The sequence below is a fragment of the Simochromis diagramma genome, unplaced genomic scaffold, assembly GCF_900408965.1.
Source record: "Simochromis diagramma unplaced genomic scaffold, fSimDia1.1 OVJJ01000320.1, whole genome shotgun sequence".
NCBI classification, from domain to species: domain Eukaryota; kingdom Metazoa; phylum Chordata; class Actinopteri; order Cichliformes; family Cichlidae; genus Simochromis; species Simochromis diagramma.
Genome location: NW_024386773.1, coordinates 6238295 through 6255835, shown reverse-complemented (window position 1 = coordinate 6255835; position 17541 = coordinate 6238295). Strand labels below are relative to the sequence as shown.

At 38.6% G+C, this 17541-nt stretch overlaps 1 protein-coding gene across 4 annotated transcripts; it reads left to right on the top strand.

The window, feature by feature from the left end:
• The first annotated feature begins 1791 nt into the window (after positions 1 to 1791).
• rem1 (RAS (RAD and GEM)-like GTP-binding 1) lies at positions 1792 to 15015 on the top strand. 4 transcript variants are annotated; one of them, XM_040005164.1, is made up of 7 exons: positions 1792 to 2395; positions 3394 to 3510; positions 6299 to 6336; positions 6709 to 7088; positions 10288 to 10370; positions 12432 to 12651; positions 12758 to 15015. In XM_040005164.1, exons 4-7 carry the CDS (start codon positions 6743 to 6745, stop codon positions 13033 to 13035), a joined length of 927 nt encoding a protein of 308 aa, XP_039861098.1. In that variant the 5' UTR covers positions 1792 to 2395; positions 3394 to 3510; positions 6299 to 6336; positions 6709 to 6742; the 3' UTR covers positions 13036 to 15015. The 4 variants fall into 4 exon arrangements, with proteins under 4 accessions (XP_039861098.1, XP_039861092.1, XP_039861082.1 ...); XM_040005158.1 differs by lacking the exon at positions 6299 to 6336 and having other exon boundaries at positions 1793 to 1921; positions 2185 to 2395; XM_040005155.1 differs by lacking the exon at positions 6299 to 6336 and having other exon boundaries at positions 1794 to 1921; positions 2001 to 2395.
• The last annotated feature ends 2526 nt before the right edge of the window (positions 15016 to 17541 follow it).

Here is a 17541-nt window from a genome sequence, read left to right as displayed (position 1 = left end):
AAACTTAAAAAGCATTTAACATTGTGCTTATAGGAAATCATATCTCAGCCTCTATGAGACAGATTTATGTCATGCAAACTTTCTATTTACATATCACAAATCAGTGGCAGAAGGACAGGAGACACATGACTGATGATCAGGCATGGAGATCTGCCATATAACAAATTCCCGGACCATGCTTAACAGTAATGATGGCTGGGAAACCCAGTTTAAAATAATCCAGACTGCACGGCACATCACTGCTGTGGGGCAGTCTCAGCACACAAACCCTCTGTATGAAGTGTAATAAAATCTAGAACATGCATATTTTTTTAGGATTGTTCAAAGATCTAAAGCTTCTGAAAAGAAGTTAAAAAAAAACCCACATTGATATGGTGCAGTTTGCACATGCCCTCCATCCACTGTATACTGTCATTCGATGTGGCTAAAAATAAAAATAGAAATAATGTTTATTTAATGTTATAGTAATTTTTTTTACATAGCTAGACTGGTGATTCAATACTGGACCTCCCGGTATGTACCCATAATGGACGATTTGTATTACGAGATTCTGAGAATTCTTCCCCTGGAAAAACTGACATTCACCTTAGATGACAATATTTAGGGATTTAATTAAATCTGGCAACTGGTGGTGGATTCAATCGACCTCTCTGGACTGGAATTTTGTACACTGTCTGATGTGACCAAGTCTGGCCATTGACTTCAAAATGGGGCACTTCGTCATTGGGGTACTCTGCTTTGTTGTGTACATCCATAGAATCTGCACAACAGGTTAATTGATATCCTGCTGTTTTTAGTCTGAACTGTTAGATTTTTAGTGTTTATTTGTTGATTGTTGGTAAATTTTCCTTTTAAAAGGAGAAGGTTAATAGCCACAACATAAGGAAAGGTTGTACTGTATAAAGCAAGTCTATTATTTTGATAAAAGCCTGCAAATTAAATTTGTTTTTTAAAGCCCTTTAAAGGCTTTTTGTTTTTAAAACAAGTGGAAACACTGAAAGCTTTCAACCAGCTCATAAAACTAATGATGGCATGAGTCTTCTATGAGCTGTCTACACCTGATTAAAGCCAGATGCAGTTCTCAGCGGATGGCAAAATCAAAAAGAGGGGGTAGAAAGGTAGAGTTGTTTTGGTCTCAAATCAGAAATCCATTAGATATGAACTAGCTGACTGATAAAGTTATGAATCAATTGTGCCAGACTGTGCTGTTTAGGAAACTACATTTCAAACAAATGGGAATGCACAGAGAAACTCCTCCTTTTATATTCAAACTCTTAACCTGAGGGGGTGGACAAAAGCTAAACATCTGCGATGTGTTGAGTTTCAGTCAGAACACTCACACTGACACAGAGGAAGTGAATTTTCCATCTCAGCTCATGTGTAAACTGTGGGAATCCATTTCTACCAGAGGTATAAAAAGTTAAGAATAATGAATATGAAAATATTCATGTTGAATACTTAATTTGAATATGATTTATCCCAACTTTGGCATGCTATTAAAGCTTCACATTTTTAAAATGATTCTTTCATTTCTACATGGAAGATCGTATAACGGCATCCTGTATTCTGGACCAACTGCAAGCAGCGTAAAGATGACTGTTCAATACCAAAGCACAGGGAATTACAGTAGTCCAGACAGGAAGTAACAAAATCATGAATAACTTTTTCTAGGAACTTTGGGTTATTCAAATAAAATGGAAGCAAAAAGCATGACAATTGCAATTAGTCTACTCTAACTTCTGGATCTGAATTAAGCCTTCACTGATTGCCTTAAACCTGCTCGTTTCCCACTGACCAGCAGGGGGCGACTCCTCTGGTCTGTTTGTACAGAAGTTTTGTAGTGTGGTGTTTAGTGTTTTCCTTTTGATCTTGTTCATCTGCATCCTCCGCTACTACTCCATTTCAACTTCTTCCTGAACTAGTAAGGGTTCTAACATGAGAAATCCTAGATGAACTTGCTTATTTACTCTTAATATCGTTGGGTCTGGTTATCATTTCAGATCAGACATGCGACCCTCCCATCTCCAGACAGCTAACAAGAACTAGCTAAACAACAACATAAAATTATAAGCTAACGTCGTGCCAGCTAACGTTAGGTCCTAGAAACCCGAACGTCTTTAAGTACTTTTCTCACCAATCCATCTCTCGATCTCCTGCTCCCTTCTCCTGTCACTCGGGAACAAGAGATACTTAAACTCCTCCACTTGGGGCAGGAACGTGTCTCTGACCTCGGCTGTGAACTGTTCCAGTGCGAGCTGGAGGCCATTACCCAATGAAGCCAACAGAACCACGTCATCTGCGAAAGGCAGAGATATCCTTAAGTCTTAATTCATCATTTTAACTCACCAGGACTACTAGCTACTAATCCATACAAAACTGGCGACTTCATCAACTGGTAGGTAATAATGTGTTATTTTTGTCCCCTCCATGTCAATTTGGCTATTTCCATTATGGGATTATCCCAATGGAGCAAACTACAACTTATACTTAGTGTTAGTACGTCGACAGGGTGGTGTCTCAAAACATATTTAACAGTTTGTGCTCCTACTGTGAATGAACTTCCTGTATTTGGTCAATACATGCAACTTGTCTTGCCTCAAACTACACATTACGAAATTCTTCAGCTGTGACATCAACATTTTATCACGCAAACACTAAACAATGCCACAACAACATGTGGTTTTACCTGTATTAACTGGAAAAAAAAAATAGCCTCAGAGCTGAAATATTTCTCTGCTAACCTAAAAATCAGCTGTTTTCATTCCTTAGAAAGGCAGTAAAGTTATATCTTCAGTAGTTAGGGAGCTGATAAATTGCCATTAATAAACTGGTAAATGGACTGGTACTTACATAGCACCTTTCTACTCAATTTGACCACTCAAAGCACTTTGTATGTCTGTTTTATCTAAACCTAAGCAGAGTAAAAATAAGCCTGATATTTGGTCTCCTTAGCATCCTTAAATTATCATTTCAATCATAGGATTAAACATGTTTAATATAAGTGTCCACCATTATAACATATGAGAGAAAATTAGAGCAAGTATTGTCTGTATCTTTTATTTCTATGTAACCAGAATTTTAAAAAAGTTATCATATCAATTGTAAACTAGACTATTCCAACTGAGCTGTTTTGTTACTCCAGACTGTGTCTTTTAGGTCAAACAGGAAGTGACCAAAATGTTTTCCTAAACCGCCTGCCCTCCACACTGATAAAACTCTCTCTCTCAAACGCACACACACACACACACACACACACACACTCCCTCCTCAGATATCTGTTTCTCCTCTGCTGTCACTCTGAGACACACACACATACACACACACTGGAGGAGGTAGATAACCGTGATTCCACTGCTGAATTTTTAACGCTGTTGTGGAACTTTTTTTTTCTAGGCGGGTTACTGTGGCACCAGGGTACTGTTACACTGACAGAGTCAGAGAGACAGGGTTCAGTTCAGTTCTGTTGTTTACTGAAGCTGGACGGAAGCAGCTGTGCATGGAGTGTATATGGTAAGTCTATCTATCTATCTATCTATAGACATGCTGTGTGTTTTGTCCTGTTTTTAGCTATTAGTCATATAATAAACGAGTTTTAGATATTTCATTCAAAAAAAACTTCACTTTCAGAGCTAAAATCATGTTTGAAATAGTTCTCATTCTTTCAGTTTGTTTGGTTTGCTTTAAGTAAAACCAAATAATGTTGTTCATCACCTCTTATTAACTAGTCAAGTACAGTTATTTGGTCTGTATATTGCATGTATTACATGAGCGATTTGTTACTGCTCATCCTTAGCTTCAAGTTTATCCGTTTTGTGGGACTGGTGATGCTGTAACTTTTTAATTGCAACCAACAGCTTTCACCTGGTCTGCCCGGCCTTCACCACCACTAACTGTTGTACTTGGCACCTTTAAATGTGTTAATTATTCATTATAGGAGGGTTTTTGTGTGTCTCTGCTCTCTGGTGCATAAGAGAAGTCGCTTTTGGTTCCTTCTTTGATCTCTAGCTAGATTTTGGAATTGAGACCTAAGTTTGACATTTTCCAGAAGGTTTCTTGAGTTTATATGTTTTTAAGTTTGTAATTTTGATTCCCATCTGTGATGTTTGTTATAATAGTATTAATTGTCTCAATGCATTTGTTTTCGCAGAGAAATCAAATTAAACAAAGTTTTGGGTTTCTTTAACTCATTTTTAACAAAGAATGACATGACTGAATGAAATGCATGAAGTATTGTGTATGATAGTGATACGTGATACCACAGAATACATGGAAATGTAATGAAGGTGTAAATTTTGTCTGAAACTGCAATCACTGTACAAATTGTTCACAAATTTCTTAATTGGCAAGGGCATGTTATTTGTTGTGTTGTTCCCTAGCAAAGTGCTTTCTCCTGTACATAAATCAGTGAGTGAGGTCACTCAGACACCACTTCAAAAATGCATTTATTAAAAAAAAAAAAAAAAACCTACTTTAAAACAAACACTATTTAAGGTTAGCTCGGCAGCTATCTGTCCACAGCAAAGTTATCACATTTTGAGTCCTTCTATGGCCTTGCAATCTTTTAATAATCCCTAAAAATAATCAACTGTACTTTCAGCTTTTAATTTACCTGCACGCAGACATATAGCCTGTATATAAGTGATGGACATAGTCACTATAAAGTCACTCACTAATTTGTGGACACCTATTTTTAAGCAACAAGGTGAGCTTTTGGGCCGTCATGATCATAGGTTTTTTTTAAACCACATGTCACGGGTGAGGGGTGGACGTCACTAAGAACGAATGAAGTACTTTTGAAAACTTACTGAATGAAAATCATGTTGGCATAAATTAGACTTTAAATTAGCTCAGTGGCTAATTTAAAGTAAATTGTCATCGTCACATGTTGTAAGCTGCAAACTAATTTTCTCCTGCACTTTATACAGCATACAATCAGATTTATTTTTTAAAATCAAAGCAGTGGTGCCCTGCTGGCCATTAGAAAAAAATCCAGATATGAAGTTCTCATGAATTGGCATCACCTTTCTGATCTGTAGGCTCTTTCTATGCATTCACTGTCCATTGTATTAGGTACAACTTTTCACCCACTCAAATATCTAATCAGCCAATCACATAGCAGTCAACATCAGAAGAAAGGTCATTTAAGTGCCTTTAATGCAGCATGGTTGTTGGTGCCAGATTGGCTAGTTTGAGTATTTTGGAGACTTCTTATCTACAGGGATTGAATGGTCTGAAAAACAGAAACTATCCAGTGAGCTGTGGGTCTCTGGACAAAAATACCTTGTTAATGTCTGAGGTCAGAGGAGAAACAACTCAAATAAACACTGGTTATAATGATATGCAAATTTGCATCCCGTTGAATCTTGAAGCAGATGAGTTGTAAAAACACAAGACCACACCAAGTGCCACACCTGTCAGCTAAGAAGAGGAAATGGAGGCTAAAATTTGCACACGTTCACCAAAGTTGTAGAGTAAAAGACTGGAATAACATTTTCCTGTCCGGTGAATCAGGGTTTCTGCTACGACTTTTGGATGAATTTGGCGTAAACAATATAAAAACCATACATCCATACTGCTTTGTATTACCAGTTTATGCTGGCGGTAGTAGGGTTGTGATGGTATAAGGGGCGTTTTTCTTTGCACACTTAGGCCTCTTAGTACCGAGCATTGTTAAAACAGCACAGCCTACCTAGGTAGGCAAAAATGGAAGTTCAATCTGGTACTAGGTGTATCTAATAAACTGTCTAAGTGTAGTCTATAGCAGCAGTCCCCAACCCCCGGGCCTCGGACCGGTACCGGTTCGTGAGTCGTTTGGTACCGGGCCGCGAGAGTTGAGGCTCAGGTGTGAAATGTATAGTTTTCAGGGTTTTTACCGGTTTTCAGCGTTATTTTGTTATCGTTTTTTATCGTTTACTCCGTTTTCCTTGGTCTTTTCACGTGTGTTATGAATACATTTTCTTTTTTTCGGTACCGGTACTAGTTTTATTTTGTTGTATTTATCCGCGACACTTTAAAGGCCGGTCCGTGAAAATATTGTCTATCATAAACCGGTCCGTGGCGCAAAAAAGGTTGGGGACGGTTGGTCTATAGTATCTTCATTAAAGACTGAAGCACTACTGCTAAAACCTACGATCAGTGAAATTAAAGATGAATGAAGTTAAAGATGAATTTGTATATATTGTTTCTGCGTTTTGTCACCATATAATCCAATAATACAGCTAAGCTCTGAGAATTCAGATTAACTAAATAAACTTTTTTTCCTCTCTACAATATATCCTGACCACCATAACTTCTCCAGCTGTCACTGCCACAATCCCTCTGGATACACTTGTGGAGGTCAGTCTATAAAACCAGGCAGGAAATCCGGAGAACACAGTCACGCTCTCCTTTTGAAATACTGTTATTTATTTAACCTTTTTTTTTAACAAGGAAATCTCTGGTGCTTTATTATGCATTTTATAGTGTAGAGTAGTTAACATTATGCCACAAAAATAGACTACACTTTTAGCAAACAAATGAAGGTCTTGCTGTGTTTCTCCACCTTCTCTGGTCTTAACCTAAAAACAGAGCGCATTTCTACATCACTGTGGCAAAAACAGAGGTGGTTATTTGGGAAAGACAACAAATTGCCTCTCTGAAAAAGTTTGCAAGGACCTTTTTGGACCAGATTTTCCTCTGAACCATTAACAGTCTTATTTCCTCCCTCAGGCCCATCCTGTCCTAATGCCTTTACCGTAGGAACATGACCCTCAACACCCAGAGAGAGAAGGAGCCCCTCCAAAGGCGAGGCAGCACTCCAGTTCATCCCCTTTACCAGCAACCTCCTTGGATCCCCAGCAGCACCCAACCCAACCCAGAGCAGCCCCGTCCCCAGCGCAACCACCCCCCTCTGGGACAGTCAGCGTCCTACCACCCTGGAGACAAGTCCCTCCATTACCGTGCCCAGTGGAGCTCAGACTCTGATGATGACTCACAGAGTGATTCGGACTGTGTTTACAGAGTAGTGTTGCTTGGTGATCATGGAGTCGGAAAGACTAGCCTCGCAGGAATCTTTGCCGGGATAACAGACAAGGATGAACAACCTGGAGGTGGGACATTATGAGTGCTTGTTTTTTAAGTGCCTGGTGGTCATTACATCTAAATCGTCACACTTACTGATAGTTTTTAGTTAGTTAAGATAGTTAATTATTATTATTAGTAGTAGTAGTAGTATAGGTGTTGTTTAATTTAGTTGACAGGGTTAAAGTTTCCCGAAAAATGATGCCCAAAAAAACGAAAAATGATGGACTTAACACCTTGGAAGATGTTCTTTCTGTTCAATATTGTAAAAAAAAAAAAACTATTTCAGTTCAGTGCACATATTCAGGGTATTTTACAGGTAGGGTTCCTCTAGTCTTCTTGGAGAACTTGTCAGAGGATTCAAGCAGTCTCTTTGTTTTCATTGTTTTCATTGTCTTCATATGATCCCAGACTAACTTCATGATGTTAACTCAGCCCCATAAGAACAAATGGAGATGTATGTTACCCTTTGCTGCGCAATACCATAATGTCAAATCAAAAATGCTGCAAAGTTTTAGCACAAGCCACAGATATGTTAGGCCAGTCACTCCTAGGAAGTTTCTCCGTTTGTGGATGTTAGCTCTCACCACAGATCGATGGAGTCCCAAAGCTTTAGAAATGGCTTTACGCCTTCCTAGACCGACAGATGAAGGACTTTGTTTCTCTGCTGTTCTTGAGTTTCTTTTCATGGTGGCTGCAAAGCTTTAGCACAAGCCACAGATATGTTAACTGACAACTGACTCTGTATAAATAGAAATTAGCCAAAAGGATTCCTTAACCACAGACAATTTTTAACCATGCTTTCACAATCTTTCACACTCAGACTCAGTGCACGGTGGATCAGCACACACTTTCTGTCTCTGACTTTGCTGTGAGATCAACCTTGGCTGGCCTGAAATTGATCATCTGTCACGTGTTGACTGGCCTCAGGCCATAATTGATAAGCTGCATCGATCAGGTGATAGTCTGACGTGATGTGAGGCGCAGAGTCTGTCTGCTGTTTTCAGAATGGTCATACATCCATGGGTTTACATGTTTTGTTTTGTTTTTGTTACTTTTGTTTTTTGTTGTTGGTTAATCACTGATTGGCCTTTTTTTTTATCTTTTCAAAGTGATCTTTTATTTGCCTCCAACATCCATATAATTTGTGCGTAATTGTTTGATTTTCAGAGAGATGAATGCAAAAAGGCTTCTTTTCTGAGTAATTCATAGCACAGACATTACAGAGTATTATTCCAACGAAACATACAGAACATTTTGAAACATTAACATTTTGGCTTTTTTCTGTTTCATTTTTATGTGGGTTGTGCTGTCAGGGTTTACCTTATTGTTGTCTCTTTTTGGTCCACCATGTTGTTTATTATTTTAGTCATAGCTCTAGGGCTAACAGAGATGTTCAGCTGCTTCTGTCAGTGCTCCACTTTGGTTCAAACTAAAATCTCTGGACTAGATTTGGGTGATCTCGCTATAGTCCAGTCAACACTGAGACCGAGGGACAGGTTCAGGCTCATGTTAGGGTAACACTATCCACCTTTCGTGTTGCATAGTGTGTGCGACCCATACACAAAAAAGAAGCAGTACTGCTGCTGCAGCCTTGTGTTCCAAAAAGGACAAAGAGGACAAACTAAATGTTACTGGTAAGAAAAGGAAAAACAGCCAAGGGAGTTTATTTCCCCCTTCAAACATAAAAAGAAAAAAATACACCATCAGGAGAATCTCCAGCTTGTTCACCTACAGCCTAATTTCTGAGCATAGCTTGACACATATTAATTGAACATCTAACTTTTGCCTGCATTTTTTTCCTCTTTGCTTTCTTTACTGCTGCTTCAGTATGTTTGTATACGTGCAAAATGCAACAACTGTCCACCCTAGACACACAGCTCAGTTTTTCACGCATCCAATGAAAATGAAGTTGAGGAGAGGTTATATACTAGCATTTCTGAAAATGCACAGTTCCCTGCATTGCCCTTTAATTCAATATCAACCAATAGATTATGTTTTATAGATCAGTGTTGCTGCTCACACGCATTAATTTCAAAGAGGACAGAGGGTTTTCCGGCGTGGACTGAGCAGCTCAATCTGATTAAAGTCCGGACTGTGACAAAGCCACACTAGCTGGTGTGTTCTTGATCATTGTCCTGTTCAATTGCACTTGAGTGTCAGGGCGCAAGCTTGATGGCCAAACATTCTCATTCAGGAATTTCTGATAGAGAGCAGAATTCATGGTTCCATCAATTACGGTAAGTTGTCCAGGTCCTGAAGCAAAGCATCCCCAGACCACCACACTACCCTCACATTTGGTATGATGTTCTCATGGAATGCTGTTATTTTTATGCCAAAATGCTCAACTTTTGTCTTGTAAGTCCAGAGAATGTTTTCCCAAAGTCTTGAGGACCATCAAGATGTGAGACAAGCCAGTGTGTTCTCTATGATTAGCAGTAGTTTTTGCCTTAGAGTTTTCCCATGGATGTCTTTTAGTCTCTTTCTGAGCCAAGTGAGGCCTACCGTTTGTTAGATGTTGTTCTGGGTTCTTTTGTCATCTCCTGGATAAGTCGCTGATCTGCTCTTGGAGTAATTTTGGTAGGCCGGTCACTTCTACGAAGTTTCTCCGTTTGTGGATGTTAGCTCTCACCACAGATCGATAGAGTCCCAAAGCTTTAGAAATGGCTTCACGCCTTCCTAGACCGACAGATGAAGGACTTTGTTTCTCAGGTGTTCTTGAGTTTCTTTTGATGGTGGCATGGTGTGTTGGTTTTGATCTTTTAGCCTACTTTACTTCATTAAACAGATTTTATTTAAGCAATTTCTTGAGTCAACAGGTCTGACTGTAATCACTGATAAATCTGATTATCAAGGAGGACAGTTACTTTCACACAGGGCTGGATAGGTTTAGCTAACCTTTGTACTTTAAAAACTGTATTTTGTCTAATATTAAAATTAGTTTCATGGTGTGAGACATTTAAATATAATGAATGAGCAAAAAAAAACAAAAAAACAACAACAACAAAGGGGCAAATACTTTTTCACAGCCCTGTAGGAGCTGATATCCTTTAGCCACAGCTGCTCTTCAGTACTTTCAGTGCCAATTAGCAAGTGTCAGCATGCAAACACGCTAAAATGCCAAACAAAATAAAAACCGACATGTGAGCGCGTTAGCATGCCGATCACAGCGTTTAGCTCAAAAGCAGATTCTCAAACCTGTCTTTTTGTATTTATTGTATGTTACAGAAGACACATATGAGAGGACACTGACAGTAGATGGAGAGGAAACCACGCTCATCGTCATGGACAACTGGGAGAACGACAAACTGGTACAGTGTGTTAATGTCAATATAGTAACTAAAACTAGAAAGTACATTTGGTTTATATCACTCATTAAAAAGTGCTTTTCAATAAAATGATTTTACATAAAAAAAACAATAAGGAGCCTAAAAAAATCATGCTACATACATTCATGCTGTTTACATAAAATAACATATCCTCTAACCAAAATTGCAGATATCAGCAGTTTCTAAAAGATGGAGAAAAAAAAACATATTTAAAGACCGTTACAGAGTCTTGAAATGACAGCAAAGGCACCAGTGATCTGGAAGTAGGCTTAATGATCGGGACGTAACATGTCTACCACATACAGCATGGCTGCACGTGACCATTTAAGGTTTTAAATATAAATAGTGCAACTTTACACTGGATTCTGTAGAGCACAGTGAGCCAGTGCAAGGCTGCCAACGCTGGAGTAATGTGATCTCTCTTTTTTGTCCCAGTAATTAATCTGGCTGCAGCATTTTGAACTAATTGCAGACCAGCAAGAGTGACTGACTAACTCTAGTATACAGTGCATTAAAGTAGTCCAGTCTACAGGTAACAAAAGCATGCATAACCCTTTGCAGATCTAGTGGTTTAAAAAAATTATTTTAGTATGGAGAATGTTCTGAGCTGAAAGAAAGTTTTTAACCACAGCATTGATTTGTTTGTCGAATTTCCCATTTTTTTTTTAAAAAGATTTTTCCATGGGTTTTAACCTCTATTTCATTAAAAGGGTAGTCAAAGATACCAGGTTATCCTTTAACCTCTCCTTGTTTGTCTCTCCTCTAAAAGTGGAGAGACAAACAAGATGATCTCTGTTTTGGACTCGCTCAGCTGCAGAAAACTGAGACATCCCAATTTTCTATACCCAAAAAGCCCTTATTGAGCCTTATTATGGTACAGTGATTTCCAAAATTCAAAGATAAATACAGCTGCAAGTTATCTGCACGACAATGAAAAGAGATATAATACAGAAAATAAAACTAAGAGATTAACAAAACTGACTTAAATGAAAAGCAAAAACTAACTAAAATAGCATCGTGTACCTACAAAACAAACTAAACCAGCAATGTATAGGAAATGTGTTTAGTTGCAGTCGGGTCAGATTTGGTAGCACAACCAGCTTCTGTGAATCTGTTCATTAAGATGAGGATGTCAGTATTACTGTGTTTCAAATGTTTCCATTGTTTGGTTGTTTTTTGGATCGCTCTGAACTCCTTAAATCATTTAATCTCACAGACAAACACTATGCTACAAACACTACACTTTATTTAAAAAAAATAAAAATTATTGTGGAAACTAAGCGACAGTTTGAAACTAAACTGAACTCAAAACCACGGTGTGTCCGTGTGTTACAGAGTAAGGCTGTAGGGCAGGACAGGAAATTTACAGTGTTTGAATCTCTGGGTTTCACAGCCACATAAAAAAACAATAACAATGGTAGGGGACTGTGTCGAGATGATAATATTTTTTTAAAAAACAAACTTTTCCTATGTTGATTAAGGTTTTATTTTAGGATCTCTAAAACATAAACTTGTCGCTTTGACACAGCAAAATGAATTTTACCAAAAGAAATAAGATATGGTTGATAAAAAAAACTACCACAAAAAGTAAACATCTCAAGGTGTGCACAAATACAAATAATATGAATACGTGTGTCAGTAAGTTTGTTTTTTTCACATTAATGTGAAATTCAGAACAAAGTGTTCTGTTGGAGCAAATTTCATAACCAAATTTAACAAACATGTTGCAAATGACCTAAAATGTACTAAAAAGCCTGTACAATAAAGTTCTTTCTACCTTGGTACCATTAAAAAAAGATTCTTGAGCTGCAAAGCAGTATAATTTATAGTGGCCGTTTGCATAGCTCTCTGGTTATGCGTAGAGGATTATGAGTTAAACCAGTGCAGGGGCTACAGACATGTGTGCAGTGTAAGTCCTCAAAAAAGCTGGACAACTTTGTCCAGCACAAGCAGCTTAAGAAGTAGGCATTCATTATGTGAGTATTCACAAAGAAGCTGATAACATCTGATTTAAAGTCTGGGTTCAACCTTCTCTGTGTTTAGGTTTCCTGTCAGGAGGGGGAGGATGGCCCCTCTCACAATGACTGTCTGAAGGTGGGGAGTGCTTACGTCATCGTCTACTCGGTCACCGACCGCTCCAGCTTTGATTCTGCTGCTGAGCTCCGCATCACGCTCCGACGTACCCGCCAGGCCGAAAACCTTCCCATCATCCTCGTAGGAAACAAGAGTGACTTAGTCCGATCGAGAGAAGTTGCTGTGGAAGGTGGAGTGCAAGTGCAAGACGTACATAAAAACACATAAAAACTACAAAAGTACTAATAATGAATTCATGCTACTATATTAATATGTCTGTGTGCATTTATCCCCAGAGGGCCGAGCATGTGCAGTCGTGTTTGACTGCAAATTCATTGAGACGTCAGCGTCGCTTCAGCACAACGTGACCGAGCTATTTGAGGGCGTGGTCCGACAGATCCGCCTTCGTCGAGACAGCACCGAGGCCATTCAACGCAGGCGCTCCGTTTATAAACGGAAAGAGAGCCTCACTTGTAAGGCCCGGCGCTTCCTGGACCGACTGGTGGCACGTAACAACCAGCGCATGGCAGTGAAAGTGCGGTCCAAGAGCTGCCACGACTTGGCCGTTCTGTGAATTTGTCCGCCAGCAAGTTGTTTTTGACTCACTAGAGCTCTCTCTGGTCGTGATAATGTGGACGTTAGTGTCTACGGTGATTCTAACGCGCAGCGCCAGACAAGTTCAGCAGTGAACTACATCAGACAGTAACATAGTCGCTATGATCCTGTTGATCATGTTTGAGCATCTGGTGTTAACATTTGTGGAACTATAACAGCAGATGACTTAAATATTGAGATACCAAACAGTTAAGTGTTCAATGTTCATTGTGAGAGTGTGTTCAGTGTGTGTGGATCGTGTAATGTAGTTTCCACTGTGTCGCTTGTGTTGTTTTCCTGAGGTTTTGACTGTTTTTAGTTCCCCACTGTGCAGAATAAAGTCTTAATTAAGTCTTAAAGGAATAGTAATCTCAAAATCACATTTTTCACAAAGAACATGATATTGATATGTTATTATTTATGATGATGCCATATTTGTTTCCAAGTTAACTGCTTTTTTGAAAATTATTTGAATTTACTAACTGCTTTTTGTGTCTATTTTTTTAAAGGATGCATGTGGCCACTGTGCCATCAACTCAGACTGTCACTTGGTTTTTGAAACCAGTGATGTCCATAGTTAGAAAATGGAGTGCTAGACAGCTTAGTTAACAAGCTAAATCCACAAGACATGTAGCATCATAGCACAGATGTAGATTCCTGCTGATTTGAGTTTTCACTCACCAACTCAACAGCACCCTACTGAATAGGGTGTAGTCTTATTAGACAACAATCAATTCTACCGGAAATTTAAAAGCCTCCGACAGGACACCAACCCTGCAAACATGGTGAAAAAGTCAATTTCACTGACTTGAATAAGAAGAGCTGTGGTGTGAAAACAGATACCAGATATTGCCTGTGTTGGTACACCTCAACTTTAAGCCCTAAAATTGAAAAGGATTTTTTAAAATCATCTAACCACCATGAATGGTGGATGGATGATTGGCATTTTAAGCGCCAATCTCCAGATTTGCTTCTTAATACCTGAAATTTGTTCAGAATTTGGCTCTTCTGCGTTCTCATCTAATATAAGCTGCTAACATTAGCAATTTCAGCTAACTAGCGTAAGCCAAGAACTGGCGCATCATAAACTAACATTAACTAACATTTTGTTGGGTTACAGGTTAAATTTGAAAAAGCAAAGGACACACACACACACACACAGTGTACGCAGTTTCATATTTGTTTTCAGAGTGTACAGTTTCATTTATTTTGAAATATACTAGTTAAATATTCTCATCCGATTTACTCTTTCCCTCCAGTTAAAATCTTTTCTCTGCAGGAGACCCAGGGATCAAATCTGTGTTTCACTTCACATAAACACACTGTCAGGCCTCCTGGATATTTACTGTTGTCTTGGTGAGCTGTGGCCCATTGAAGAAGAGTTTGTTTACTGAGAGGTCGCCATGACGACACAGTCACATCTTGACATCTCTGTATGGTTGACATAAAGCAGGTGAGTGTTTGGGATGGTGACTTTTTATGGGACTGAACCTCACATCTACCTGCTGGAAACACACAGTACTTTACAGCAACTCCCAGTTTCCACTGTTAAAATATGAATGTTGTGAGCACAAGTAAGACAGACATGAAGGATTATGAATATGCAACCAACACGGATGTACCTGCATGCAAGCCTCCAAAAAAATATATAGATTGACTGGTTGAAAAGCAGGTTGTAATGCAGAGAGAGCAACAACAAAGACAAAAACAATATTTTACTTCAGGAGCTAATTTAAGGGATCAGTTGTCCCACATATTTTTGACACTGCCCCCTGGTGACAGTGAACAGCTACTACACATAGACAAAGGCCTGAAAAACTAAAATCACTTTACGCCACAGGCCACATACAGCCCACTTTGATCATAAGTTGGGCTCTTTTTCTACACGATAAATAAAAGCCTGCTGTGACAAATCAAAACATCTGTCAGCATGACTCTTTGGACTTACATTGTAATAAAACAAATAAAATTACAGAAATAGCTCCTGCAGCTAATTGCCCAGACTGTCCAGTTTGTTGTTGTTGTTTTTCGTCTTCTTTTTTTAACTGTACTCATAAAAAATGGATTTTACAGTAAAAAGTGAACAAGAGAAATTTTTCTGTTTTTCACAAAGTTACAGAGGTTTTATTATACACATAGCTAAGCGTTTTGCGGTTTGACATAATTTGTAAAAGTTGAAATTTCCTTGAAATTGAATAGCAAAAATTTTTTGTCAGAGGTAATTTTTGGAGGCGGAAAAACAAAAAACAGTGGCCAACATCACTGTACACAACAGTAGAGTGGTAATAAGCAAGCAAATAATGCACGAAATAGAGATCTCTTATGGAAAACTGGTCTCAAAGCAAACAGAGAGCTATGCAGGAAGTGCACTTTTTATCATGGTCAAATTCAGGGAATTCATTACAATGTTTTTCAAATGTGAAGTGTAGTTGTGGTCTTCTTTTGCTGTTGGTTCACACTTTGTGTTTACATCTTTTTGTAGAATCTGTTTACTTGGACTTTAATTGTTTGCTGTTTTAGCTGTTCAGCGGTTGTTGAAATGGTTTTGTGAGCTTTTAGCTGATATTCTGACATTTCTGTCAATACCACACATGTCTATATTTAAATAACAGATCCAGCAGTATATCGTGTTAAACCAGATGTTCTCCCTCTCGCCTCAGAGAGGTACAGAGATTGGGGTTCAACAGGTTAATTGTTTATTGCTTAATTACTTTGAGTAGTATGAATAACCATTAGGAAGTTTTTTATAAGTAGGAAAAGCTGAAAACTTATGAAAATACAGTTAAAAGTCCAAAATGTTGTGCTTGTTTGTGGTGAGCAGCAGATCAAGCAAATTAAGAATTAAAAATGGCTTCAAGCGCACATTCAGGCCTGTGAGACTCATTTAAACACTCAGACACTGAGCCATGGCTCTGTGCTACATGCACACATTTCTGCATCTCTGCTATTCAAAGCAGGGCTGAAGATTCGGTTCCCAGATACCGACAGGTCATTAATAACTGACATATGAAATTATCATGCAGGATGGATATAAGTCTATCGTACAGGGCCATATGTTTGACACCTCTGAACTTCACCGTCTCAGCGACATATATTCAACTCCTTTAATCAGGTTTTACTGTAAGATTTACTAAAAGATTTAAGCTTAAAAAATAAAACTTAAAAATTAGGTTGCTACACATTGTCATACTTCTAAATATTGGCCATTCAAAGGAAGGTTTTAGTTATATTTTTTAACTGTGACTCATGCAAAGCTACTCTTGTGGTGTTCCAGAATAAAAGGATGGCACTAGAGTAGGTCATTTTATCACACCAAAGGCAATTTTCATTGAATCAGTTCAAGTCAATTCAGTTTTATTTATACAGCACCAAATCACAACAACTGTCACCTCTGGTTGTTTTATACCATAAGGTAAAGACCCTATGACTGAGCACTTTGCAATAGTAGGAAGGAAAAACTCCCTATTAACAGGAAAAGTCCCTATAACCGACTCAGGGAGGGGGGTTCTCTGCAGCAAACAGCTGGAGGGTGAAGGGAAAGAAAAACAAGAGAAAGAAGAGGTGAGGAGAGGGGAAGAGAGGGAAGTTATCAGTGCATCACATGAAGTCCTGAAGCATAGATATACTACACTGTTATTCAAATTTTCCTTTGGCTAAAATCCTGCAAAATAAAAGTAGTGTTCAAAAAACATTATTACAAAAAGAAAAAACTGTCTTTGGCAGCATAACTAAAGGATGGGTTCAGGGTCACCTAATCCGTAACTATGAGCTTTATCAAAAAGTAAAGCTTTGAGTCGATCTTAAAAGTAGAGAGGGTGTCTGTTTCCTGACAGCTGGTTCCACAGACGAGGGGCGTGAAAGCTGAAAGTTCTGCGTCCTTTCTTCTTTAATAAACTCTAGAAACCAGAAGAAAGCCTGTAGTCTGACAGCACAGAAAATATGGTACTATGAGGTATGTGAGATATGGTGAGGACTAATTATTCATAACTTTTTATCATGCCACACATCACGAATGTGTAGCACTTTGCTATTTAGCACTAAACGCAAGTTTGAGTTTTTACTGCTTATCCTGGTGTAAAATGCTATTGAGTCACTGCTGAGGTATTTCACTCAAAGCTAAAGATCACAGACTGTTGGCGATGCTCAAAGAAAAGTAAGACTAATGAACCAGTCACTAAAAAATTCACAGAATTGAAGCCGACATGCTGTGAAATAACATCAAGCAGCTTTCCATCAGCAGCAGTTTATCTGGAACCCACATCGACAGGGTGGTCGTCCCAGTTTTTCCTGATCAAATATCCTATCTGTTTATTGATCAGGCATTCCAGTGACATACATTTACACAAATACACACACTCACTCACACACTGCAGCTGTACAGGGACAGTAGATGGAGGAGGGCTGTTGAACATTGATTTGATGAGGGTAATGGAAAGAATGCATGACTCTGCTCAACCCGGATGACACATACACATACACACACCAC